This window comes from Mustela lutreola, chromosome 14 (genome assembly GCF_030435805.1).
Source record: "Mustela lutreola isolate mMusLut2 chromosome 14, mMusLut2.pri, whole genome shotgun sequence".
NCBI lineage: Eukaryota > Metazoa > Chordata > Mammalia > Carnivora > Mustelidae > Mustela > Mustela lutreola.
The window spans coordinates 72690304-72714541 of record NC_081303.1 but is presented as its reverse complement, the minus strand read 5'-3'; the positions used below and the strand labels follow the sequence as shown (position 1 = coordinate 72714541).

The 24238-nt window shown below is 55.2% G+C and overlaps 1 protein-coding gene and 1 long non-coding RNA gene across 8 annotated transcripts; one reads left to right on the top strand and one right to left on the bottom strand.

Annotated features, from left to right (window-relative positions):
- Positions 1-258: 258 nt before the first annotated feature.
- Positions 259-4827, bottom strand: LOC131814511 (uncharacterized). Its single transcript, XR_009347316.1, has 3 exons — positions 4603-4827; positions 4149-4409; positions 259-2091 (listed from the first exon to the last, which is right to left on the bottom strand). It is a non-coding gene; the product is annotated as an uncharacterized LOC131814511 (long non-coding RNA).
- A 245-nt stretch (positions 4828-5072) lies between these two features.
- Positions 5073-22447, top strand: LOC131814505 (antigen-presenting glycoprotein CD1d-like). Of its 7 annotated transcripts, XM_059145445.1 has the most exons (7): positions 5073-5159; positions 16697-16893; positions 19486-19607; positions 19877-20155; positions 20601-20879; positions 21633-21735; positions 21846-22447. In XM_059145445.1, exons 3-7 carry the CDS (start codon positions 19592-19594, stop codon positions 21865-21867), a joined length of 699 nt encoding a protein of 232 aa, XP_059001428.1. In that variant the 5' UTR covers positions 5073-5159; positions 16697-16893; positions 19486-19591; the 3' UTR covers positions 21868-22447. The 7 variants fall into 7 exon arrangements, with proteins under 7 accessions (XP_059001428.1, XP_059001430.1, XP_059001429.1 ...); XM_059145447.1 differs by lacking the exons at positions 5073-5159; positions 16697-16893 and adding an exon at positions 17420-17438; XM_059145446.1 differs by lacking the exons at positions 5073-5159; positions 16697-16893 and adding an exon at positions 17904-18124.
- The last annotated feature ends 1791 nt before the right edge of the window (positions 22448-24238 follow it).

Here is a 24238-nt window from a genome sequence, read left to right as displayed (position 1 = left end):
GCTACTGACGCACAGCACACTGGGCTTCCCACTGGCTGGGTCAGCATCTCTGGATGGCCCGGGACGCCCGAAGAGAGAACAAGACCTCGGACATGGTACTGAGGGACACTTTTTCCGCACTCCTGGGGTCTTCTGTCTTGGAGCAGAGACCCTGTTTCCAATACTCGTAGGCTCTTGGCATCCCGGCTTTCACTCCCTCTCCCCGGTGAGAGAGCACCCACCGGGTCTGCTCCTTCCCGTGACTTTTACGGAAGCTCACCTCATGAAGGAGAGGCCTGTGGTTCTCCACCGACCAACAGGATGGGGTGGTGAGTCAGTCTGATCCCGGTCTTCCCATGAGGAAGCCCACTGTGACTGCACATGGAGCGTTATCTGCTACAGAGGAGACTCCTTCCACCTGCCTCCATCTCTGTGGTGTCTGCAGGAGCGGGGGCGTCCATCATCTCCTGCCCCTGGGCATTCACGACGCCGGTTCTCAGGCCTGTGGACTTGGACTGAATGACAGCAGTAGCTCTCCTGGGTCTCCCTTGACTCCCAAGGGCAGATCGGGAGACGTTACTGCCTACTTGATTGAGGGAGGCAGTTCCCATAATCCACGCACACACACACACACACACCCCTACGCGTTCTCCTTCTCCGGCAAAGCCTGACGACCCCTGAGCCTTCTCACCTCCCAGCTTCCGGCCTGTCCCAAGCCCTGCTGACCGAGAGCCTTCAGGTTTTTGTCACTGTTGTTGTTGTGTATGTGTAGAGCACTTTAAACTTCTGAAAGGGAAGAGAGCAAAGAACGTTCTCGGAGCCTCCATGAAGACACATCCTTAGTGTTTCGACATCGTTTTATTTAAAGCGGTAACTCAGAGACGGCAGCAGCAACCCCTTAGCGCCTCTGTCTCTCCTTACCCTGGCTGTGGGGCGAAGGGCTGCACCTGCTCAGTCCTCTCGGGCACCTGAGGCTCAAGAGTGTGAGTCTTTGCTCCAAGTCATGCAGGAATCAGTTCAGAACCAGACATTTAACTTGAGAGAAACAAAAAATCCAACCTGGGGCTCTTCTTACTCCAGTGCTCTTTGTACTGTGGTTCTGTTCTTACATCTCTCGGAAGCCCAGATGATCCTTAATGTACCTGGTATCAGTGCACGCTCACCCGCGGGGCTGCTGATGGCCTCTGCTCGCCCCCGGCTCCCTCGGTCCGGCCAGCACTCACTTGACTCCCAAGTGCCACCTCTTGTGTCCACCTGCAGCAGTTCCTTCCTGCTCCTCCAGCTCTCTGCCCTTGACCCAGCAGACACGGGCCTTCCCGCAGGGAGCCTTCATGGCTAGAAGCTGCTCTGTCCTCATCACCTAAACCCACAGTCCCCCTTGCCCCCCGGCCTGCTAAGTTTGCACATTTGTCCTTCCACCAATTCATTTACTTATTCATCCCAAACACGTATCGAATGCGGATTTGCAGAAGAGGCCGAGCCAGGAGCTCTGGGCTGGGGCTGGGGGAAACAGTAATAAATCAGAAGGGAGATCTGGGGAAGCTGGCATGTCGCACACGACCATCATGCCAGGCTGAAGCCATGATGATGCCATCCACAGTCCTTCTCCAGTGTGGGCACACCCTTCTGGCCCGAGGGTTCTTGCTTTCTCCCTCTGAGTCTCTCACGCTCATTTGTAATGTCTCCAATGGCTCTTTCTCGGCACAGCACAGGAATATTCATATTACCATTCGTGGTAATATTGCTGGGCACCTACTATGCACCAGGCAGATACTGTATGTAGTCGGCTGTGTGACGGTTACCCGACTTTATGTCCCATGCTGGTCCCCCGAACATGTGGCTGTGTTACTTTCTACAGTGAAAGGACTTTACAGATACGATTGAGTTGAAGGTTTTGAAACGAGGGCATTGTCCCAGATTATCTGAGTGGACTGGATGTAATTACAGGAGACCTTTTAAGAGTTAGACAGAGAGATGATGTGACAACAGAAGCAGAGAGACAGAGAGAGGGAGAGGGAGGGAGAGAGTGGGAGGAGTGGAAGGTGCTGCGTTGCTGGCTTTGGAGACAGAGGAAGGCGCCATGGGCCGGAGAGTCCAGGCTGCGTCTGGAAGCTAGAAAAGACAAATAAACAGATTCTTGCCTACAACCTCCCCAAAGGATGCAGTCCTGCCAGCCCGGTTTAAGACCTATGATCTCCAGGGCCATAAGAGAAGAAATCCGTTTAGTTTCAAGTCACCAGGTGTGTGGCAGTGTGTCGTAGTCATGGGAAACAAATACGCCAAGCCAAGTCTCCCTTACCTTATAAAAACCAAAACAACCACCAGAAAACCCTCCCCGGATGCTGTGTTCTCTCTCCTTCCATCAGAGCCAGGTGAGCGATAAGAGCCGTCTTCATCTGTTTCCCTGCACCCCTGCACCTAAACCCACTCTGATCCCCTGCCCAAGCCCACCCCCCAGCCCGTGTTCTCCAGAGCCAACAACCGTCTCGTCCTCCCAAGTGTACGAGCCTCTCCCCATTTATCTGGGCGCGTCAGGACCGCCCAGCCCCTTTGCTGAGCTGCTCTGTGCCCCGCAGCTCTGGAAGCAGCACCCCTGCACACTGCTCCTCCCTCAGTGCCCCTCCTTCCCCCCTCATCCACTGCCCTTTTGCATGCTGCATGGTCCCTCCGGCCCAGCTCCAGGCTTTGATTTCTGGAGTCTCCTCTGCTTGTCCCATCCATTCTCCTGTGTCAGCCTGCATGTCTGTGGTCCTGTGCCTGCGTCCAGATGGCACCCCCGACCCCAGGCTCTAGGTCCCACTGCATGGTCCTGTCCTGCTCACCCCTGCAGGGCAGCGTGAGCACCACAAGCCGTCCCCTCCACCCCATCCTAGGCCTTCCTTTCCCGTCTGCCTCTCCCCTGTCCTCACTCCAAAGTAAGAAGCGCAGCAGTCTAGCCGGCCTGCGCGTCCTCCCTGGCTCCTGTCCTCACTCAGTTTCGATACCCCCTCGACCCCACTTCTGAAGGGCCCTCCATACCCACCCCTCCTCCTGACCCTCCTGCTTCCTCCTCCGTTGAAGCATTCATCTCCCGGTCCTGGCTCCTCCTGCAGGGTTGGTCGGTTGGCCCTCATGCCCTCTCCAGCAGCCTTATTCCAGGATCATCCCCCTTCTCGAGTTAGCAGAGTATTAGCCATACAAGGCAGACCACTTTCCTCTTCAAAATCTGTCATTTGCATTCCTGTTACCTTGAGATAAAGTCCAAGTGCCCCACATGGTGTAGAAACTGCATTCACATCCTGCTGAGCCTACCTGCCTCGATTAGTCTCCTGTCCCCTTTCCCACGCATCTCGTCCTCTTTCTCCAAAGAGCATTTTCACCAGCCTCCAGAGCCAGGTGGCCAAGGGGCGAACGGCTGCTGCTGGCACTCACACTCCTGGTTTGAGGCCTGGCTTCAGCACTTACTGTGCAAACTGTGATTGTGTTCAAGTGTTTTCTTCACTTCCCTGCCTCCATAAAATGGGGTTCATCACAGTGCTGATCCCAAAGAGTTGTAAGAATCAAACAAAGCAATACTTGCCCCGTTCCCAGGGGCAAGGCTCCTCCAGCAGGCTCGGCGCTCAGCAAGGCGATCTGCTTCTGCCACCGCCTGGCCTCTGCACTTCCGCCTGCCGCTCTGCGTCTCTCCCCTCTGCTTCTCTGTGCACTCAGCTCCTGCTTTAAGGCTACAGTTATTTTCCCTGGGACCTGGACCTGAACCTGCAAGCCATACATGCATAGCCCCATCAGAGTACTTGGTGCTCAGTGACTTGAGAGCAGGAACTGTCTTTGCCGTAGTTTCCCTGAAAACTAGCATGTAAATAATGCTCATATACATTTGTTGAGTGAACAGCAGAATGTGATGCTCTGGGTAAGCTCAAGTTTTAGTTAACCCAGAAACTTGGCTCTTCAGACAAAGCTGCCGCCCCCGTTGTAAAGGAGAGAACAGACAATTCAGGGCCAGAGATATGGGAGGGTCTTTTGTCTGGAACTGCCTCCTGGGAACAATATTCAACTTTATCCTAAGGCTCCGAAAGCCAAGCAGCACTTTTCTGTTAGCCTGTGGGACAAACCTGTCCTTTCTGCTCTATCGTGGGGGTGTAGAGAGGGAGAGGACAGAGGAAGGAGGCTGTAGCTCCCGAGAACTCTACCTGGTGTCTCAGCATAGGCATATGTGCTCCAGGAAGCTGTCCACCCGTCATCCTGTCCTCACCGGCGTGAAGGGCCCCAGCCAGACCCGCATCACAGCTCCCTCACTCCTTCCAGGTCAGTTAACAGTGGCTCGTTGGACAAAGGAAGGAAGGATGTCACATCCAGAGGCTGTGGTGGAGGACAGGAGATGCTGGGGCTTCCCTTCCACTGCAGTCACAGTGGGAAGGAGATCCTCTGGTGCAGAAGGATCTATGAGTTTCCTGAAAGTTACGTGAACAGTATGGAAATCAGCAGGGCCTGAGCAGTCTTGCTGGTTCTCCTCCCAAGAAAACCGGTAGCCCGGGGAGCCTTGTTCACCACCAAAGGGGAGCCTGAGGGCTTGCGGAAACAGTTAAGCTGCAGCAGATTCCCCTTCTGGGATGACGCAGTGGGGAGAGCCTCCAGAAAACTCACCTGTGTGCCCGTAAGAGCTGGCATTTGGGCACCTTTCCAGTGGAAGGTGTCCATGACCAGTCAGCCTTACCCTGAGAGGCAGAGAACCAACAGATGATTGTAATTACGTGCCCAGTCAGGTAAAGGAACCCCTGTCCTTCCTCCCTAATGAGTCCTCCAGCTCCCAATGCAACAACTTGTTTAAATTAGTGAGAGTTCTACTGAAGGACCGAATGCACCAGTTCTCCAAACCAAGCCCTACAGGAAGCCTGGCTGGAGCTCGGGGCGGGATGAGATTGGAGCTTTAAAGCGGATTCACTCGACTGGACTTTTGATAGCCAAGGGAGCAGAAAGCTATAGAATCCGTCTGAGCCAGAGTGTGGTGGAAGGCTCTGGAAGAAACCCCATCAGGACGGCGCTCCGCAGAGCTCGGGATGCTCATTAAATTGCTTCTATAGGAAAGAAGCCCTTGGGGAAGAGAAAGCCTGGTGCGTTAAAGGGACTGCCAATGTGTGAAGATGGTTGGAACACAGAGTGGGACAGCTCTGCTGTAGGAGGCGGCGGGCCATTATTCTGGGGTAAGGGGGAGCCGTGGCATGTTTTAATGATCATATTTGCATTTTAGAGGGATTCCCACCGGGCTGGGGTGGGGGCCAGACCCAGGGAAATCACTTAAGAAGAGACGGCGATGATCTGTGAGCGGCGGCAGGGATGGAAGAGCGGCCAGAAGGGAAGGGGCGCAGCAGAGAATCGCCGGGACGTGCAGCGGAGGGACGGCCCGAGCAGCCCGTCCTCTCCCTCCCGGCCGCCCCTTCCGGCCGCCCCGCCTGCGGCTGCTGCTCCCGGGGCCGGCGCTGCACCTGCTCGCTCGTCGGGCTTCTCCGGCACTGGGCCCAGCGGCCCGGCGGCCCCGGGCGGCCCGCCTGGGTGCACAGCACCGGCCACCGGCCCAGGGCGGCTGTAGGTGACCGGCAACCCCACGGCCGTCGGCTACACAGGGCAGATTGCAAGCCCTGCTTTAGGGCTTAAAAGAAAAAATAACATCTCATTGCTGCATCCTGAAGTGAAACATGCGTGGGGGGGAAGGAAGACTGCATTTCCCCAAACACAATCTTTAGACTGGCTCTGGGAAAAATCAGAGCCGGGCGGCCTTCACGGACAGGCGGCCAAGGGAAGACACGGAACTGCGCATGCGCCACAGATCCCAGGCCCGCCCGGGGAGGACGGGAAAGTGCGCATGTGCGTCAGGTCTGAGGCCCGCCACGGAGTATAGGGAAAGTGCGCATGTGCTTTAGTTTCTAGGCCAGCCACAGGGAAGGTAGAAAGTGCGCATGTGCAACAGGTCGTAGCACGACCCGCCCCGCCAGGAGGAGAATGGCGCATGTGAGCCAGTGCGCATGTGCTGCCATCCAAGGCCCGCCCCAAGAGGTGGGGAAGTGCACGCGTGTTACTGTTCCAAGCCCCGCCCCGGATGAAGAGCGGACGGATGTCAAATGAGGGGCGTGGTACAGGCCCTTCGCTCAAGTAACCCGCGTTTCGTTAGTGAAACCCAAGCTACCAAAGATCCCATATTTGGACCTAGGACCTAGGCCTTTCGTTTCTTGTCCAGTACCGCACTTTTGGAATCCGCGAGGGAGAAGCTGAACGGGTCACGTGACAGAAAGAGCCCTCCCTTCCGGTGGTGTTTCTGGGGCAAGGAGGTTGAAGAAGCCCATTGGCTGACGGGGGCGGAAGAGGTTGGGTCGCTCTTCCTGTGCGTGGGGCATGTTGGGTGTTGTAGTTCAAGGGAGGGCTGCGGGGTTTCGGACGCGGGTCTCTGCTGCGGCGCGGCGGAGCTCTCCGCACGGGAGAGCCTGGCGGGGCGGCGCGGCCTGGCTGCGGCGTGGTCCCGCCGTTTGTGTTCCGGTGGCGTTTCTTGTTTGCCTGCGGGGCCTGCGCTTCGTCCCGCTCCGGGCTTCCGTCTGCAGAAGCGCGTGTCCCTGCAGACCTCGGTGCCCCCCGGCTGGCCTCGCGCCCGGTCCCGGGTCCTCCGCGTCCTCGCTCGGGGCCGAGCGCGTCTCTCCGGGACCGGGCAGACCTGGAGGGCAGACCGGGGGCGGCGGGAGACGCGGGAGGACCCGCCGGGCGAGGCCGGGGGACGTCGGGGGCCGCGGCGCGGGCGCGGGCGCGGGAGGAGGCGCCTCTCCTGCTCCTGCGCGGCCGGTGGCGCGGGCTGTGCGCGGGGCCGGAGCGCGCCTGCCGGGGAGCGCGGGCCGGAGCGGGCGGGCTGGCGGCGGGCGGCCCCGGGGGAGCGCCCTGCGTGTCCCCGGCTCGCTCCGCGGGGTCCGCTCTCCTCGCACCGCCCTCGGCTCCGCGCGCTTCCCCCGCGCACCGGCCTGTCCTCCGCGCTCCGGCCCGCGCCGGCTCGGCCCTCGGACGCCGAAGGTGCTGCCGGGCGGCCGCGCTCGCAGGGAAACGCGGTGCGCCACGTCGGGCCTCGCTCCTGTGCGAGAGGCGCCCGCGATCCTCCCCGGCCGGCCGCGGACTCGCTGCAGCGCCCGGTGCTCCGGCGTCCCGGGCCGCCCGCGGAGCTGCTGTCGGCGCCGTGCGGGGAGGCTCGGAGCTCGGGGACGCGGGGGGACCCGTCCGCGTGCGGTGACCAGTACGGCCAGTACGTTGGTGACCAGCACGTTTCTGGTTTTTAAAGCCTGCCTCAGTGGATCGACCCAGCCGGACCGGAAGAACGGCCCTTTCGGAAGATTTCTTTTTCTTTTTGAGCCGCTGGTCAGTCTGGTTTCCATCCTTCTCTAAATGGTCTTCCTGGAGGCCGTGTGGTGGGGGCCGGGCGCGGGTTCCCAGAGTAAACACTCTCACTACCGCAATTCTTCACGTTAGGAATGCGTCGCATGCCTCGGGGCGGTGTTTGCTTTCCTCGCTCCGGACACAACGAAGGGAAACTTCCCCCAAAACGGTGTTAAAGTGATTCCTCTCGAAGCCCCTACTTGATTTGGCCCCCGCTTCACGCTCACATGTCCCTCCTGCTCTCCTCGTGTGGCCCCTCGGCTCTGGCTACTCTGACTTCATCGCTCGTGTGTGAACGTGCGGAGCTCCCCTCCCTGGAACAATTTCTTTTTTTTTCCAGGTGTCTGTTGGGGACTTTACCCAGATACTCATCTCAGAGAGGCGCGCTCCAACAGCCTTACCTAAAAGGGCGCCCTAATCACGCTATCATTAGATCTTCCCCAATTTCCCTCTAGTATTGTTAGTACTTGAAAACACCCCCCCCCCCCCACTGGTTACACACACACACACACACACACACACACACAGGTTCCTTGTTTATTGCCTGCTTCCCAAGTAGGAAACAAGCATCGTGAGAGTATGTTCCTAGTGTTCGCCTTTCCTGCAAAGGGGCTGGTCCACAATGAAGCTGGAAGCCCACGTCTTCCAAGAAGCTGTGTGACGGCTCTCCTCTCCGGCCCACGAGGGACGAGTTTCCCCCCGGGTCCACCACTGCTGTACTTTCACACCTCTCTAACCTGTTACATCGTGGGTCCTTTGAGGGTGGTCACATGAAGGGCTGTCTTCATGGCATTTCAGGTCACAGGCCTCAGAGTCCATCAGGCCCAGGGTTCAATTCCAACTCAGGCACTTGGAGGCTGTATGTCACCTGACTCAGAGTTGGTCTCGAGTAATCTTACTATCTTTGTACCCTCGGTTTCTGGCACCGTGTTTAGTGCTGTCGGTTTTATTTTCTCTGAAATGTTCCCACGTTCTCTGCCCTTCTGCTATTCATGTGGGTCCTAACAAGCTAATGCGAGGGAGTGACGGGAGAAGGTGTCTGTGTCAGAGAGAGGATGGAGGTAGGAGTAGTGTGTGTGTCCCCCCACCCCACCCCCCAGTGCTGCCATTGACTGTTAAATGTGCCCAGTGTCTGTGTCATTAGGGTCAGTTGGCGGCAGTGGGGTTAAGTGTCAGCCACGTGGGGCAGAATCAGATGACAGATTAAACTCAAATATTTGTACTTGCATTTGTAGCGTAGAACCCACAAGGACAACCAAATTTGGGTGTAATGTCTGACATTGCTGCCTTAAATCAAGGGTGGATTTATTTTGATTCGCAGTCTGTACTGTAACTCAGTCATGACTTTTGTCTCAAATGAAACCATGGAAATAGGTTTCAGAAGTTCAAAAGGGGTCATTTGAAGTCCAGTTAGATCTGCTTCAGAGAAGGAGTTAATCATATCTCACACTAAAGTCTCACTTCAGCCTCACATTCAGAAAAACACTTGGTTCTACTTTTTAAAATATTTTTTATTTATTTTAGAGGAGAGAGTGCGAGTGCCTGAGTAGAGGGAGGGGCAGGGAAAGAATCTCAAGCAGTTCCCCTCTGGGCCCCATGTAGGGCTCGATCCCACCGCCGTGAGAGATCACAACCTGAGCTGAAGCCAAGACTGTGCTTAAGGACAGAACCACCCATGCGCCCTGCTTCCTGCAGAACCATCAAAGAAGATATTGAAGAGAGAACGTACTTTATTCTGCGGTCGAGCGGGGATAACTGCACACGCTCTGCAGACACCTGCTGGTCTACCGGAGAAAGCAGCGGGCTCTAGGAGGCAGTTCTGTTTGAGCTGAGGAAGCTGGTTAGCCACGGCCATGCCTCTGACGGCATCTGCTCCCCACGTCGCCTCTCTGCTGTTTTCCCCCAGCCTCTGTGGTGTGGCCCCGTTACTCTGTCACTCTCGGGGTTAAGCTGTCCCTCCTGGGTCCTTGTGGCTCAGTGTCTCACATGGGTGCTTATGGTGTCACGGCCTCCGCTGGCCTTGACCGCCGGCTCCTTCCTGCCACCTCTGAACCGTTCCTTCGCCCTTCCGTCTCAGCCACAAATGGACGCAGATGAGACAGTAGCCGACAAGAAAGGGCATGTATCCATGATGCCTTTCACCTTCACATCCACTTGCCGTGTCTTCTTTACCCGCGGAAGCCTTTCCTGAGCCTCCAGTCTACACTCCTGGTGTCGTCGGTGCTCAATAAACGCTTGTTGAGGGAAGAGCTGAGGGAGCGTGAAGCCCACCTCTCCTAAGTCCTGGGAAGCCTTTTTGCTTCCTTTTCCCCATCGTTCTTCTGTAGCAGCAGGATCTGTGAAAAGTGCCTGTGTGTGTTTCTTCCAATCTTAGTTTCCTTCTTTTAAAGTAAACGTTAGGACTCTGTAGCTCTTGAGTCAGTATGACTTGAAGATAGAATTTCCCTGGTAGAATTTCCCCGGTAGAATCGTTTCTTGCTGGTTGCACTGAAATGCAAGCAGCTTTCCTGGCAACGATCAGCGTTGAGTCATGGCCTTGCGAAGAAGTGAGGTTTGAGAGGAGGTCCCTATCTCCAGTTTGGGGGCCGTGTTCTCACGTGACCCTATTTAATACTGGGAAGTCTGACGGCTTCCCACACATCCCAGAGCTGGAGTTCAGAGTCCCCATTCGGGGTTCTGGAAGGACCGTTGTTGTGCCCTCTACTCGTTCTCTGTCCTGGCTGTATTGACTGTGGCGTGTCTCCCCAGAGATGTAGGCGTCCCAGAGACTGTCCCTCCTCCACCTGCCTGATTCCTTGCAAAACTGTTCTCTGCCACGGCCTCTGTTGTTGTCAGTGTTTCTCTACCCTTCTCACACCATGTCGAAAAGACTGCTCTGGTGGGGCACCTGCCTTCAGCTCGAGTCAGGTCCCAGGTCTTAGGATCGAGCCCTACACCGGGCTCCCTGCTCAGTGGGGAGCCTGCTTCTCCCTCCCCGCCTTCCCCTGCTTGGACTCTTTCTAGCTCTCTCTCCTAATAATGGGTAAAATCTTTAAGAAAATAAAATAAAAGACTGCTCTGGGATTCAGGACCTGGGATTTAAATTCTTCTCACAAAACAGTTTTCCTGGAGACATTTCGCTTTCACTTGAAAAATGAAAGGATCGGATTAGCTGGATACTGAAATCAGTCTAGCCCGCTCTGTCAGCGGGAGTCGGGCTCGCCGCTGTCCTCGTGCTGGGGCTTCCCTGGGGCTGCACACTGTGTCTTCCCAGGTGACTCGTCAACCCGACTGGAGACCCTAGCTGCTGGGAAGAGAAACGGCGGAGGAAGGGGAAGCAGGAAGAGGAAGAACAGTTTACTTAAAAGGAGAGACGCTACTTCTTGAACTCTGTTTGGAAGAGGTCCTACGATGGATTCATTTATCCTCTTTTAGGCCTGAGGGTTCCCGCTAGGCTCCTGGGCCACATGTGCATTTGAAACGCACAGAAGAACCCCGAGAAGGTGCAAGGGCATGATTAGGACTGCAAGGAGCAAGTCTTGTCGGGGGGGAGGCAGGCGTGTGTTTGGAGAAGCTGTAGGTGAGGAGAGTGCCTGTTGTAAGCTAGGCCTTCCTCCTCTTCCTGATCACGGTGACTGGTAGTGGGGAATTTTAGGACAGGGCTGAAGTCACCAGGACCTCGGAGGCCCATGTCACCTGGTCCTGAACCGAGGGAGCGTTCCCGGATTCAGTGAGGTAACCTCTTCAGACGGTGGTGCTGACCTTCCCATGTGAGGCACATTGACCACGAGTGAAACAGCAGCATGTCCTGACTCACTGCTTCAAGAGACAGAGCAGATGAGAGAACCAGGGTCTTTCTTATAATTCCTGTGCACTCTCTCGGCTAAGGAGTGCAGTGGGAATGCAGGGCAGTGGAGTGATTGGCGTTTCTGGTACCTCCCCTTGATCCTACCCCAGTGGGATGCTGTTGGGAAGGGCTTCTGGGATATGGACGTGGAGGAGGTGCCTGCTGAGTGGGGACGGCTTGTGCTCCTGTCTCCTGCCCCTCGGCCTGACATCCTGGCCTCTGAAGACTCAGACACACTCGGTGCTGACACACGCACTAGCAGCTTGACTGCAAGGAGAGATCTCAAGGCAAGGGAGGCACATTCGGGGCAGAGTAGGAGACCATGTTGGTCCTCAGGTGTCTTTGGGGATACTGCTGCTTTTCCTCAAATGTCCCATGTCTTTGGTCTGGTTATGTATGTGTCTGGGGTGGAGTGGCTGGTGCTTCAGGAGAAGGAACACATGTTCTGGGCTCTGCGACCTCATCTGGTCCTGCTGGAGGCCGACCTAACCAGGAAACCCTCCTCTGTTTATTCATTATCTGTTGCTTCTTGCTCAAAGCTTCTGGGTCACCTCCTCCTCTTGCCACCAGGAGGTCTCTGCAGATGGACCTCTGAAGAAGCTTCTGGAGAATCAGCCAGCATCTTGTTTATGTTCTTGGGGTTAGCAGAACTCACAGAAAACTCATCCTTTCTCTTTATAGGCTCAGGAAAGAGACTTTGCTTCCTGTGCTTTATCAGGCTTGGCTATTTGACTATAAATTGAAGTTTTTCCCCCTCCCGTAGATTATGAAAGCAACATTTGTATATTGTACGCATTTCAGAAACTCATAAAACTGAAACAAAAGTCCCCTATTTACATCCTTATTCAGAGAAAGCCCCGGGAACATTGCGGAGATTTCTCTTTTGGTAGCTTTATCTGCACATGTATAAGAAGTTCAAATACACAACGATCTTTAATATATTTTTAATTATAAGCAAAAACGTTAAAGCTATGGCGGAGGACCAAAGTGTCTGTAGAGTCAGCAAATTAGTAGCATCTTTTGTGAGTATTTTTTTCTGTCCCTGGATTCTTAGAGAACAGCAGGGGGAACGGTGAACAGCGCCAGGCTGCCGGCACTGCGGGGCCACGCGGGACTCCGGGGGAGCCCGGGCACGTGGAATGTTGGTGCCTGCCCGCAGCACTGTGGCCCTGGTGTGGTTTTCTGGACCCGGCGCTGCATGGCATAGGGCTGGGCCGGCCGTTCCTGTGCATCAGACACGGGATGGGCAGCAGCACGCACGGAAGCCAGGGAGACTCAGTGAGTCAGGCCTGGTGGGTGAGCGCGGCTGGCCACACAACTGCGTGCCTGAGTTAGAATGGGCCTAAAAGAGCCATGTCTGCTAAAAATAGAATGGAAGCCACATATGTAAATGAAAAGTGCCTGGTAGTCATGTCAGAAAAGGTAAACAAAACAAAACAAAACCAACAGATACGCTTTATTGTAGTATATTCAGCCCAATACACCCCAAATATGGACGTTTCAGCACGTGACCAGTACTTTTAAAATTATTCATCATGTTTTCTCATCTGTGAATCTGGGTAACAACCTTACCAGGCTGTTGTGAGAACCAAAAGAGAAAAATGAGCGTCCAGAGTTCGTGGAGTCCTGGACAAGTACCCGTTCGGCGGACCCTAGGGGTGAACGGCTTACACCACAGAAGGCAGGCTCACTTCCTTAAGCTCCTTTCCCTCACTGGTTTGAACTTTGGTTGACCTGTCATGCCCCACGATTGGTCGAGGCTGTAGGTGGAACAGAAACCACCCCAAAGGGTCAGGCCCAATCTCTGCCAGAGCAGCCACAGTGTCAACCCCATTTTGTTTAAATAACTTCCACTTTTGCTGGGCAGAGCTTGGCAGGCATACGGCCATCTGGGATGAGGGCCAGAGCAGAAGGGAGCCCGGAGACAGAGCAGGGAGAAGAGGGAGGAGGAAGTAGGACAGAGGAGGGGATCCAGGGTGGTCAGGAAGGAGGGCAGGGGGAAGACGGGGCAGGGCGGGGGACAAGAAGACTGAGAGATCCCTGAGATCCGAGATCCGCGAGATCCGAGATCCGTGAGATCCCTTAGACAGAACTCCTGGCAAGTGCAGCTATGTGTCTGTTACAAAAGGTTTATTCTTCAAAGGCGTTTGGTTTGTGAAGTGTGCGTCATGGAGTTGTAGACCCAGTTCCTCTCCTGGAAGTCAGAGTTGTAGACTGCGAGAAGGCAGCCATTACGACATGTTTCCTCCATCTTTTGGTGAACCTGTGAACTGTGTTCTATTTCATTGCTTAGGTTGGTTCCTGGAGCCACAGACCATAAAAGGAGAGTGCACAAGATTAGACTTTGTCACGAAACTGAAGAATCATAGAATCAAAGACCTTATTCCACACAGTAATTTCTTTCCCAGCATATTTGGCAAATGGTCCCCCAGGTCCAGTCTGGGCCCCCCTATGGGCAGAGCTCACACACACACACACACACACACACACACAAAATCAGACCATCTTTGATTGAATAACGCTGGGGGCTATGAAGTTGTCTCGCTCTTGTGTTGCGCTACACTTTGTCTTCTGGTGACTTTCACACGTAGGGCCCAATGCCACCTGGCAAGGCCACTGGCAAGTGAATGAATGCCTGTTTCTGAAGGTCAGACCTCAGACCCTGGCTACTCTGGCTAGTCCCTTAAATTGTTCTTCATTCTGATGATTTCAGACCTTTCCCCATTTTGAATGACTCCTTCGGGGCAGGACATCCTTGTAAATGCTCTTCTATAATCCAGCTGCCCAGAACAATATCAAACCCTGTAGTGAACAATTTCCAAAACACAGTAAGGTAACAAGGACTGCCTTCCCACCCCAACACGGAGTTTAAAGACTTACAGATTTAACCCGAAGATGATAACCCAGTGAGGCTCAAACCTGCCTCAAAGGAAAAGAAACATGGGCTCCGTGACAGTCAGGGTGAGTGACAGTGGTAGTTCATGTGAATTTAAGTCCTGCTTGCACCTGGCTGCTGGGGGCTGAGGCGTTGCAGGGTCCTGTGCAAGGACAGGAGACTTGGCCTTGGTATTGTGGGAGGTAGAACTTGCAAAAGAGGTCACCTTCATAAAAAGCTGGATCCTCTAACAAGTGTAAAGTCTATGACAAAAAGCCAAGAAAGCCCTGCCGCAAGCCTTAGAAAGCTATGAGAAAGCTTGCTAAGGATTTGGGTAAAATGAAAAAAAAAAATGCATATGTATGTGTGCCTGTATGTATATACACACACACAGAGAAGAGAAATTACCCCCAGGCCTGTGATATGTACTGGCTAGAGGCCTTGCCATTTGTCATCTGCCTAGACTATGAGACACACACTGAGGAGTGACGTAAGAGCTCATCCGGGGCCACTGGCATTCCAAAGAAGTTGTCAGAAGCAAATGCAAAACGGTTCTCCATAAATTTCCCTCAAGGTCTAGGTCAGATGGGACTGTCACAGGGAAACAATTATAAAATATCAATGAAACTTTGTACGATGAGGAGGACATAAGACATATACGGGTTAGTTGTCAGCAGACACAATAAGAAAATTCACATCCCAAAATTGCAGATAGCAAAATAAGGTAAAAGACATAATAATAAAACAAGTATGCCAAAAATGTTAAAAGAGGTAAGAAAAGGGACTGTGTGGAGAAACCCTCATGGAAAGAACAGCATGCTAAAAACAGGAGGATTTTCTAAAAAATCAAATAAATCTTTTAGGACTTAGCAACTAGTCTCCAGTATGAGCACATCAACAGAAAAGTTAACAGCTCAACAGAGATCATTGAGTTAGTGAAGCAGAAGGTGGCTCCCCAGAAAGGACCCAGATGTGCGTGAAGAGAGAGACAAGGAAGGAAAGAAAAACCAGAGCTGAAGAGATGCGGGAGAGTCAGGAAGGCCAGCCTGTAAAGGCTGTGGAGAGGCACCTCTGGAAAAGATAATAAAGGAGAGGATTAGAAACTAAAGAAATAGATGAAAGTGTCACTTAAAGAAGCACAAGTACTCCCAAGCTGATGGCCCCAAACCGTTTTCAGTGTGGGCTCCTTGCAGACACCACTGCCGTGCACACATGTCGGTGCATGTGTGTCAGAGGGCATGTGTGTTGGTGAGCACAGGAGCGCAGGCTCACAGGGGCGGGCGTGCACGATGCCCATAAGGTCACGATTCACTGTGCCTTTGCAGACCTGATGTGGGGCTCTTTGAACTTAATTTGTGGTTTTGTGACCCTGCTGTATGACTGTAGCACACGGAGCCCAACTCTTTACCCGGGGAGCATGTCAGGAGAACATGCGTGAGTTGCCCACTTCCCCCCGCCTCCCACTGTCTCCTTGGTGCTGGTCATTGCGGTGTCACCTCGATGAACACTGAGCAGTGGAATCACGCACTTCTGTCCTAATTTCCTCTTCCATTCTCCCTGACCACCTTCTCTGCCGCTGTGTCTCTTGGGCTCACATCTGTATTCACATTCCCGAGTTAGGTTTGACTCTCCCAGGAGAGCAGGATTCTCGAGTATCTTCGGGCTGAAGTTCCCACACTCCCTCACCCTCACCTACTTCCCCAGACTTCGTCCCTCACCACACCTCCCCAGCACATTCAGGGGTCCCCCGGGGGTAATACGAGGAAGGTGCAAAGTACAGTGCAAAGAACACGATATCTGGGAAAGAAGACACCTGAGTTGTGGTCCTAGAGTCAATATTTATGAGCTGATGAAAGGTAGTGAAAATCTCTTTTGTGAAAATCATTTTGCCCAGCAATAAAATGTGCATTAATACCACCTATCTTCATTTTTTGGAAAAATACTTGAGTGCCTAAACTGTCCCAGGGAAGACTCTAGGTGCTGAAGACAGCAGAGAACAAAACCAACAAGAGACCTTTTGGGGTCTTTACCAGGATTCAGTAAGATACTGCTGCAAAGGGCTTAGAATGCTTGCAGGCTTAGAAAATGTGCTCAGCAATATTTTTGCATAATAAAAACTGAGTATCTACAATGTTGCAGTCAGTATTGTAGCCCCTGAAGATACAGTATTGATCAACACCAGGGGCAAGAGGTGAGAGCATGAACAAGCAAAATAAATGAGTCCTTTAATTTCAGAAAGCCCTGCGCTTGCCCCATTCAGGAGCAATCAGTCAGTGCAAACAGAAGCACCTGGAGATCGGTGGGGAAGTTTTATTTCAGAAACTTAAGCCAAGGCAGCCACTTGAACAGTAATGCCAGGTGTGGAGGGACAGCTGAGGAAAGCAGCCCGCTGTGCTGCGATGTGGCCCAGGGTGCACAGGAAACCCGCCTGAAGCCTGCAGGTTGACCAGCCGTGCTTGGGGACATCTCTTCCTCTCCTAGGAATTGGGTTCTGGTAAAGCCCTCAGATCCTGGGCTTCTGATAATGACTCCATAACTAGTCTTCTTTGTGGCTATCGTTAGCCAAATCATCTGTAATTCTCTGATTCTACTCCAAACTTACTCCGATCTTAGACATTTCTACTCTTCTCCAGCTGTGATGTCCTAGGGTTACACACCCACAAGGTGGGAAGAAACCGCTGGAGTCCTGTCATTGCTGCACCTCCGAGTAGGGGGTGGCCCCTCAGAAGGCGGTCCTGAGGAAACAAAGTTCTTCACCGGGGTTAGCAGATGGCGATTGGAGTGCTGGCGCACGTCCACTTTGGTCGGTCTGCTTACTGACCCATTACAGGTAATGACCCCGCTAGCAGTTGAGATGGGGAGTAAGCAAAATAGGCTATGTGGAAGCACTTTGGGAATCCAAAATGTTCTAGAAGTGAGGGCAGGATTGATCCAGGGGCATGTATGGCAGCCAGCTCCTGGCACTGGGGGAGCGCTCTGACCCCTTCTCCCAGGGACACCTGTGCCCTGCTTTAAAAAGTGACCTCACCATGAGGGACCTAGCCTTGCTCCTGGCATCCTTTGACTCAGTGAGTCTCCTCCTGAAGGAAGTGGCTAAAGTTGTCATGGCTAAAAGCATCTGATTCAACCGACCTTTGGAAAATTCGTTGGTGTATCTCCATAACCCCAACATCTGAAGGTTATACTCCCTGGCTTTTGTTTCTGATTAGAAACAAACAAACAACAACAACAACAACAAAACCAGGTCTTGTTTTTAGTCTGAAAGGATGTTATCAGAAAATTTCAGGATGCCGATCAACTAAACAGAACTTTCCAAGTTTTACAGGAAGTGGGACACTTGGAGAACGCCGGTGAGGCCCTGGCTGTGACTGAGCTGTGAGTCCTACAGTTGTTCTTTTGACTTCTGCCCCCCAGTCCCCTCCCACCTAGGCCTCCAGCGATTTCGTATCTTAATTTAATCATGAACCACTTACTGGTAGCAAAAAATTTTTTTCTGTGTGATCTCCAAGTGTTTTGGGGCCACGCTGAGCACACAGAGGAGGACCAGACGTAACCTCTTCTCCTCAAGGACTCTCCCTGTACTCTGGCGGGGACCTGGGAGGGCTGGCAGCGACAGAGCTCCCCTGGCCCTGTATTTACCAACCGATGTGTGCGGGGGTGTGGGTGGGGGGTGACGAAGCTGGCAGCACGGGAGGAGTCCCGTTAGGGCCGACCTGTCTGCCTTTGTTCATGCAGGGGGATCTGGGAAGTCCCCCTGAGAAAATGACGTTTGAACAGAGATCTGGGTAGGAATAACTAGACTTCAGAAGGGGGTGAGGGGAGGAGAGAGTCTAGAGCTTTCCAAGCAGAGGGAACTTTGTGCAAAGATGTCGGGCAAGAAGAAGCTTTGCATGTTGGAGGAACTGAAACCCTGGTGGCGGGGCTAAGGCACAGAGCAGGGGAGACTAGGGTGGGGAGGGAGACAGAAGGGGACCAAGGTCAGGTCAGGCCAGGCATCAGCCCGTAGGCCTTCAACCTCTGTGGTCTCTATCCTGAGAAACCCCTGTCAGAAGATGTGGCAGGTTAGGGCAGCGGAGGAGGTGGAAATGTAGAGAAGGGGACACACTGGAGAGATGTTTCCGGAGAGGTAGCCTAGAGGAGTTGCCCAGGATTTGGATAAAAGGAGTGCTGGGAAGGGGGGTATCAGGGCGCCGTCCAGGTTCTGAGCCGCCGAAGAGGGGCACTGGCCGTTCTGAGCCGCGCCGTCCGGATGTTGGTCCTCCGTGTGAGCCCTGGGGCCGCCCGTCGGGGTGCACACCACAGTGTGGTCTAGTTTCCCGAGCAGAAGCTCAGGTCTGGAGAGTGAGTGGGGAGCTGCAGGAGACAGGGAGCTCGCACAGAGGCAGCGGGGCTGAACCGGGGTGAGTGGGAGGGGTACCCGGAGATGCAGGAGGAGAAGGAGGGGCTGGGGACACCAGGGGGGTGAAGGTCAGAGGTTAGAGGTCAGGGTGCCTGTGGGGTCAGGGGGATCAGAGATTCCAGGAAGATGGGGGCGGGAAGGTCCGAGGTTGGAGGGGGAAGTGGGGGCGGGGATCAGGCTTTTGTGGGGTTCTCGGAGAAAGTAGGGGGAGCATAAGAGGTTGAAGGGGAGGGTGGAGAGGGGAGATCAGAGATTGTGCGGTAGAATGGGCCGGGGGGGGGGGGGATCAGAGCTTGCACAGGGGAGGATGGGGGGTTCAGACTTCTGAGGGGCGGGGGTGGAGCGCGGGGGTGGGAGGGTAGGAGGTCGGAGAGGGGGCATAGGGCAGGAGAGCCGAGGTGGGAGGGGGACCCTGGGGCGGGGATCAGACTTGAGGGGTGGGGCAGGGAGGATGGGGCGGGGGTATCAGCTTGGGGGGGAGCATAGGGAGGGTCCAGGAAGGACTGAGACAGTTTTGGGGCGAGGGGGATCAGAGATGCGAGAGGAGGGGGCAGACGGAGGTGGGAGGGTCGGGGGCCAGGGGCGGGGCGACCAGAGGTCCGCAGGCTGGCAGACAGGCGGGACCTTTCCGAGTCCGACCCTGGCGCCCTCAGGTGGCCTCAGTCCCCGCCGCTCCGGGGGCTCCCCCAGGTTCCGGGAAGTCCTGGGGATCCGTGGGGCAGCGCGCGCCGGGGGCGCCGGAGACCGACGGTCCCGGCGCCTCCCGCGGGACGCAGCCGGCGCCCCCGCGCGCGGGGAGCGGCCCCCGGTCCGGAGCCCGCGTGGCTGGTGGCTGCTGTTGCTTTGGTCGCTGCCGCTGGCCTCGGGCGAGCTGTGCGCCCCGCTGGCGCGCGGCCGGCTGCAGTGCCTGCAGGTGTCGGTGTTCGCCAACCGCAGCTGGGCGCGCACCGACGGCCTGGGGCGGCTCGGGGAGCTGCAGGCCTACAGCTGGGCCGACGGCTCGGACGCCATCCGCTTCCTCAGGCCCTGGGCGCGGAGCGGGTTCAGCGAGCCGCAGTGGGAGCAGCTGCAGCAGATACTGCGGGTGTACCGCCGGAGCTTCACCAGGGACGTGCGAGAATTCGTCAAGATGCTGCGGCTGGACTGTGAGCCGGGGGTGGGACCCAGGGCCGGCGGGCGCTCTGCCTCCCCCTCCGAGACGCCCAGCTCGCGCGCGCGTCTCCGGATCCCCGCTTCTGCCCGGGGCGCTCCCCACCCCTGACCCCGCACACTGCCTCCGTTCCTCCTGCCGCTTAACCCCCACTCCTCTCCCGGGACTCGGCGTCCCCAGGAGAGCGCTGACATGCATTTTTCCTCCTCGGCCCCTTCTAATCCGTTCGGCCCTTCTTTGGTCTTTGGCCTGTCCCCTTCTCAGATCCCTTTGAGATGCAGGTGTCTGCTGGCTGCGAGCTGTGCCCCGGGAACACCTCGGAAAGCTTCTTCCATACGGCATTTCAAGGAAAAGAGATCATGAGTTTCCAAGGAACTCATTGGGTGCCAGCCCCCGATGCCCCCTCTTGGGCAGGCAGGGCCACCAAAGAGCTCAATCAGGACCAGGGGACCAGACAGACCCTGCAGTGGTTATTAAACGACACCTGCCCGCAGTTCCTCAGAGGCCTCCTGGAGGCAGGGAAGTCGGAGCTAGAGAAGCAAGGTGAGCCCGCTTCTTTCACCCCTGCCCTCCACTCCTGCGCTCTGGCTGGTTCTCCCCCTTAGACTTCACAGCCCTTGGATCATCCTGGGGCCAGAACTGCTGAGGAAGGCATGGGCGAGGACTGAGGGTCATCCCACAGACATTAACTGAGCCCCGACTGGGTTCCATGAACTGAATTAAATACACACTGGGTCAAACAGGGTCTCTGCTGAGGGGAGGATGGGAACGCAGAGCCTCAGTTACAGGCATGTTTGAAACCCTTGCAGAACACAGGGCGCTCCAGGGGCCAAGCAGATGCTCTCACGGGAGCCTGGGATGGGGCGTCAGGGAAGGCTTTCCTGCAGAGGCCAACGCGAATGGACAGTCACGGGCTCCACCTCCAGAGGGGGAGATGTGGGCTGCAGAGTTCCGGCCTTGACACCCCCCACTTCCTTATCGGACACAGTGAAGCCGGAGGCCTGGCTGTCCGCCGGACCCCCTCCCGGTCCCGGCCGTCGGCTGCTGGTGTGTCACGTCTCCGGCTTCCACCCGAAGCCCGTGTGGGTGATGTGGATGCGGCGTGAGCAGGAGCAGCAGGGCACCCAGCGAGGCGACGTCCTGCCCCACGCGGACGGGACGTGGTATCTCCGAGTGACCCTGGACGTGGCGGCCCGGGAGGCGGCCGGTCTGTCCTGCCGAGTGAGACACAGCAGTCTGGGAGGCCAAGACATCGTCCTCCACTGGGGTGAGAAAGAGCTGGGGCCTGTCTGGCCATGGCGGATGTGGTCCTCAAGCATAGAGGGAGGCACTGGCCATGGGGTGGGTTTGGACACACACAGGATAGAAAAGTTTCCAAAATGACCCCCCCCCCCCAAACCAAGAGGGTTAGAAGAGGGAGTTTCAGATACTGGAAGGAGGGGTATTGAAGTCTGAACTCAGAAAGGGTTGAGATAAACGACCCATATATAAGAAAAAAATAAACCCAACAGTTCACAGGTCTGGAAGCTGCTGGTAAATAAATAGTCCCCAGAGAGCTCACCATGGATTGTGGAAAGGCTGAGGCTCGGGGCCGGGGGAGCAAGGCAGTTGCCGGGTCCTAAGTGCTCCTTGACTGCCCAGCATGGCGTCCACTTGTCCCCGGCTCCTCTGGGACAGGTGCCATCCTCCTCATTTTACTGTCGAAGACGTGGAGACGGAGCGAGGTCAGGCTCAGTGCTCTCGGTCTCATGGGCGGTGGAGAGGGGAGGAGCTGGGTCCAGGCTCAGGTCCCCGTGGCTACCTGGTTGTCCTTCCTGTGCTAAACCACTGTGTGCGGAAGTGAAGGGGCCCCGGCCCCCAAGCCCTGAGACAAGAGGGGGCCTCGAGACCGCCGAGGAATGGGAGTGGACACTCCACCTGCGGGAGGCAGCGAGAGGCACCCGTGGCACCCTCCCATAGGCTTAGACCATGGCTGGGACTAGGGAGGGTCCTGGGCTGACAGCCCGTGTTCTGCACGCAGAGGGGAGCCTCTCCTCCACGTGGCTCATCCCGGTGGCCGTCCTGGGGTCCCTCCTGATGAGTGGATGCGTTGGATGCTTAGTCTTCTGGTGCAGGAAGCGTGGGTAGGTCTCCCCTTCCCAACCGCTCCTACCGTCAGCCTCTCCCCCTTTCCTCATTCCTCCAGCCCCTCGCCCTTTCCCTTAACATTCTCTCCCTTCCTATACTCTCGCAGCTCCTATCAAGGCATCCTGTGACTGTGGTCGCTGCACCTGTCTGTCTGGGACTCAGGACCCCAGCTGCTCAGGAGGTCAGCTCAGCAGCTGAGGTTGCAAGGAGAGGTGCCTTGAAGCAGCAGAGAACGCAGGGCAGCTCTCATCACATCCTTTAAACATTTTATCTAAGATAGCTGAGGTTCTTTTTCTGTATACTGCAAGTTTATAAACTCCTATGGTTCTGTAAAAATAGACATGCAAATGTCTGGGGACAGGCAGATACAGGCTGGGGTGTGATGTCGTGTGTGGTCACCGTGTGGGTGGTGTGATCTGCCGTGAGCTGGGAAGTGCCTGCCCCTGGGAAAGCAGGTCCAGCTGTTGCCAACAGTCAAGGAAGAGCGACCAACAAAATGAGTGAGTTTCTGAAAATAAGACCCTGGCTGGGCTGCAGTCTACATTTTTCAAGAGAAGCAGATGTCTGGATTTTCGTGTGAGCATGCCTGATATAGGACTGTGCACTGAAGCTTTTACGAAATGTTTGGGACACCCCAGATACATCCATCTCTGTTTCTTGATGGCCATGTGGGGGCTTCTTGAATAAAAGTTGGGCCTAAATGACAAATTGGTAGTTTTAGGGCAGGGTTTCTTCTGTGAATTTGGATTTATAAAGGGGGGGCATTTTCTTCTTTAAAAGAAAGTTAAGTTGTAAGGAACAGATGTTTCTTAAGATTTTATTTGGTGTAACTGATTTATAAGGAGAAATCATAACGTATGTCTATTAGATAGGACAGAAGTTACTCTGGGTAGGGGAGTTTCAAGTGACCAGTTGCTTTTTTCACATCGGAGGAGGACAGTCATAAGGTGTCTCGGCAAACAGGCTTCCCCACTTACAGGTCTTCAGTGGGACAATGCTCCGAAAGGGGTGAAGCCACTTGGGCAGGTGTGGGCTGCACAGATCAACACCAGCCGTCTGCCCTGTTCCTAGTTAAGGATCCTTGAACATCCAGAAAACATGGGACTAAACCTTCAGAGAGTCTTTGCTTAAGAAAATTAAGATTTGGCCTCACTGGTCGAGCCTCGGGTGTGGGTGAAGATCTTGCCAGTTCCTGAACCGGTGGTTCCCAACTGTGACGTCCTGACCAGCCAGCAGCCTCAGCACCACTGGGAACTGGCACATAGTCTGGACCCTGTCTCAGACCTCCTAAATGAGAAATGGGAGTGGGGCCCCGTGTGACCTGTCTGGTGTTTCAGGCTCTGTGCTTTGGGTCATGCGGGGCTACAGATTCCTCCGAATGGTAAGTGAAAGTAACGGCCTGGGTTTTTCAGGGAAGGCTTTCTGGAAGGGGCACTGACCCAGGACTTGGACAGGTGGTGAGGAAACCAGTGCCCTGGCTCTAGACATCAGAGTTCTGGCCTTGGAGTCCGTGTCCTCCTGCATCAAGTGGAACCAGGAAGCAGATCCTCAGTCCGGCCAGAACCGGCTGCTGCCCTGGTCTTGGACGGCCCCCAGGCCTGGGAACTGGGAGAGATGCCTTTCCATTGTTCGTCAGCCGCTCCTCGGACGGCTTTTGTCAGTGCAGCCTGCGCGGGCGGAGACGATGCTCTCACAGAGGGTAGGGAGCACACGTGTGCTGTGTGTGGCTGTCTGCAGTGCCTTCAAACTGTGGGCCTCTTACTGTCTTTGGTGTCTCCCCACCTCACCCCCCAAGCCATGCTGTTCAGCTTAGCTTCCTCCAGCAGCATCCGGGCTCTGAAGCCGACCCGACAGGCTGTGTTCTTAGGGCGAGAGTGGTAAACACCCTTCTGAAATCGTTTTGGAAATGCTTCAGCATGGACTTGCAGAAACTCTGGGTCTTTTTAAAGAAATTGATTTATTTTGGAAATAAAGTCCTGTCTCTGGGAAAATCTGTCTTGTCTTCAAATCCTCAGCCCAGAACATCTCAGGAAGCCCTGAGAATTCATTTTAGACTGTTGACACTCTCTTCGTCCATATCTCTTCATTATTTAGGGCCAGGCTGCTTGTCCCTGCGCTCCAGATTCGTCCTTCTGTGCTCGGTGACAGGTGACAGTGGGTGGAATTTCTCTGATCACTTCTTTAAAGTTAGCATAGCTTTAAGCTTTTTCGGTTGAGGGCCCTAGAGAGACACTGCGGGAGGAAGGGGCTCTGCTGCAGTTTCCAGCTACCGCATGACCGTGGCTGGGGGTGGCAGGTCTGCAGAGTGGGCACAGAGGCACCCGGTGCACTGTGGTCCCAGCCATGTGCCCAGAGCTCACGGACCCTGGTGACCTTGGAGCTTCAGCCTGGCCATAGTCTTCCCATGCCCCGTTGATAGGGACACTGGCACCTCCTGCTCCTGCTGGTGCCCCTTCCCTCGGCCAGACCCTCACGTGGCCTGTGCTTGGTCCACTTAGC

Bases quoted from the DNA above. Each gene is read 5' to 3' on its own strand.
- LOC131814505 (XM_059145445.1), top strand. The intron at 20,156-20,600 runs GTGAGCCCGCTT...TATCGGACACAG, and splicing joins GTCGGAGCTAGAGAAGCAAG to TGAAGCCGGAGGCCTGGCTG. The intron at 21,736-21,845 runs GTAGGTCTCCCC...ATACTCTCGCAG, and splicing joins TTCTGGTGCAGGAAGCGTGG to CTCCTATCAAGGCATCCTGT.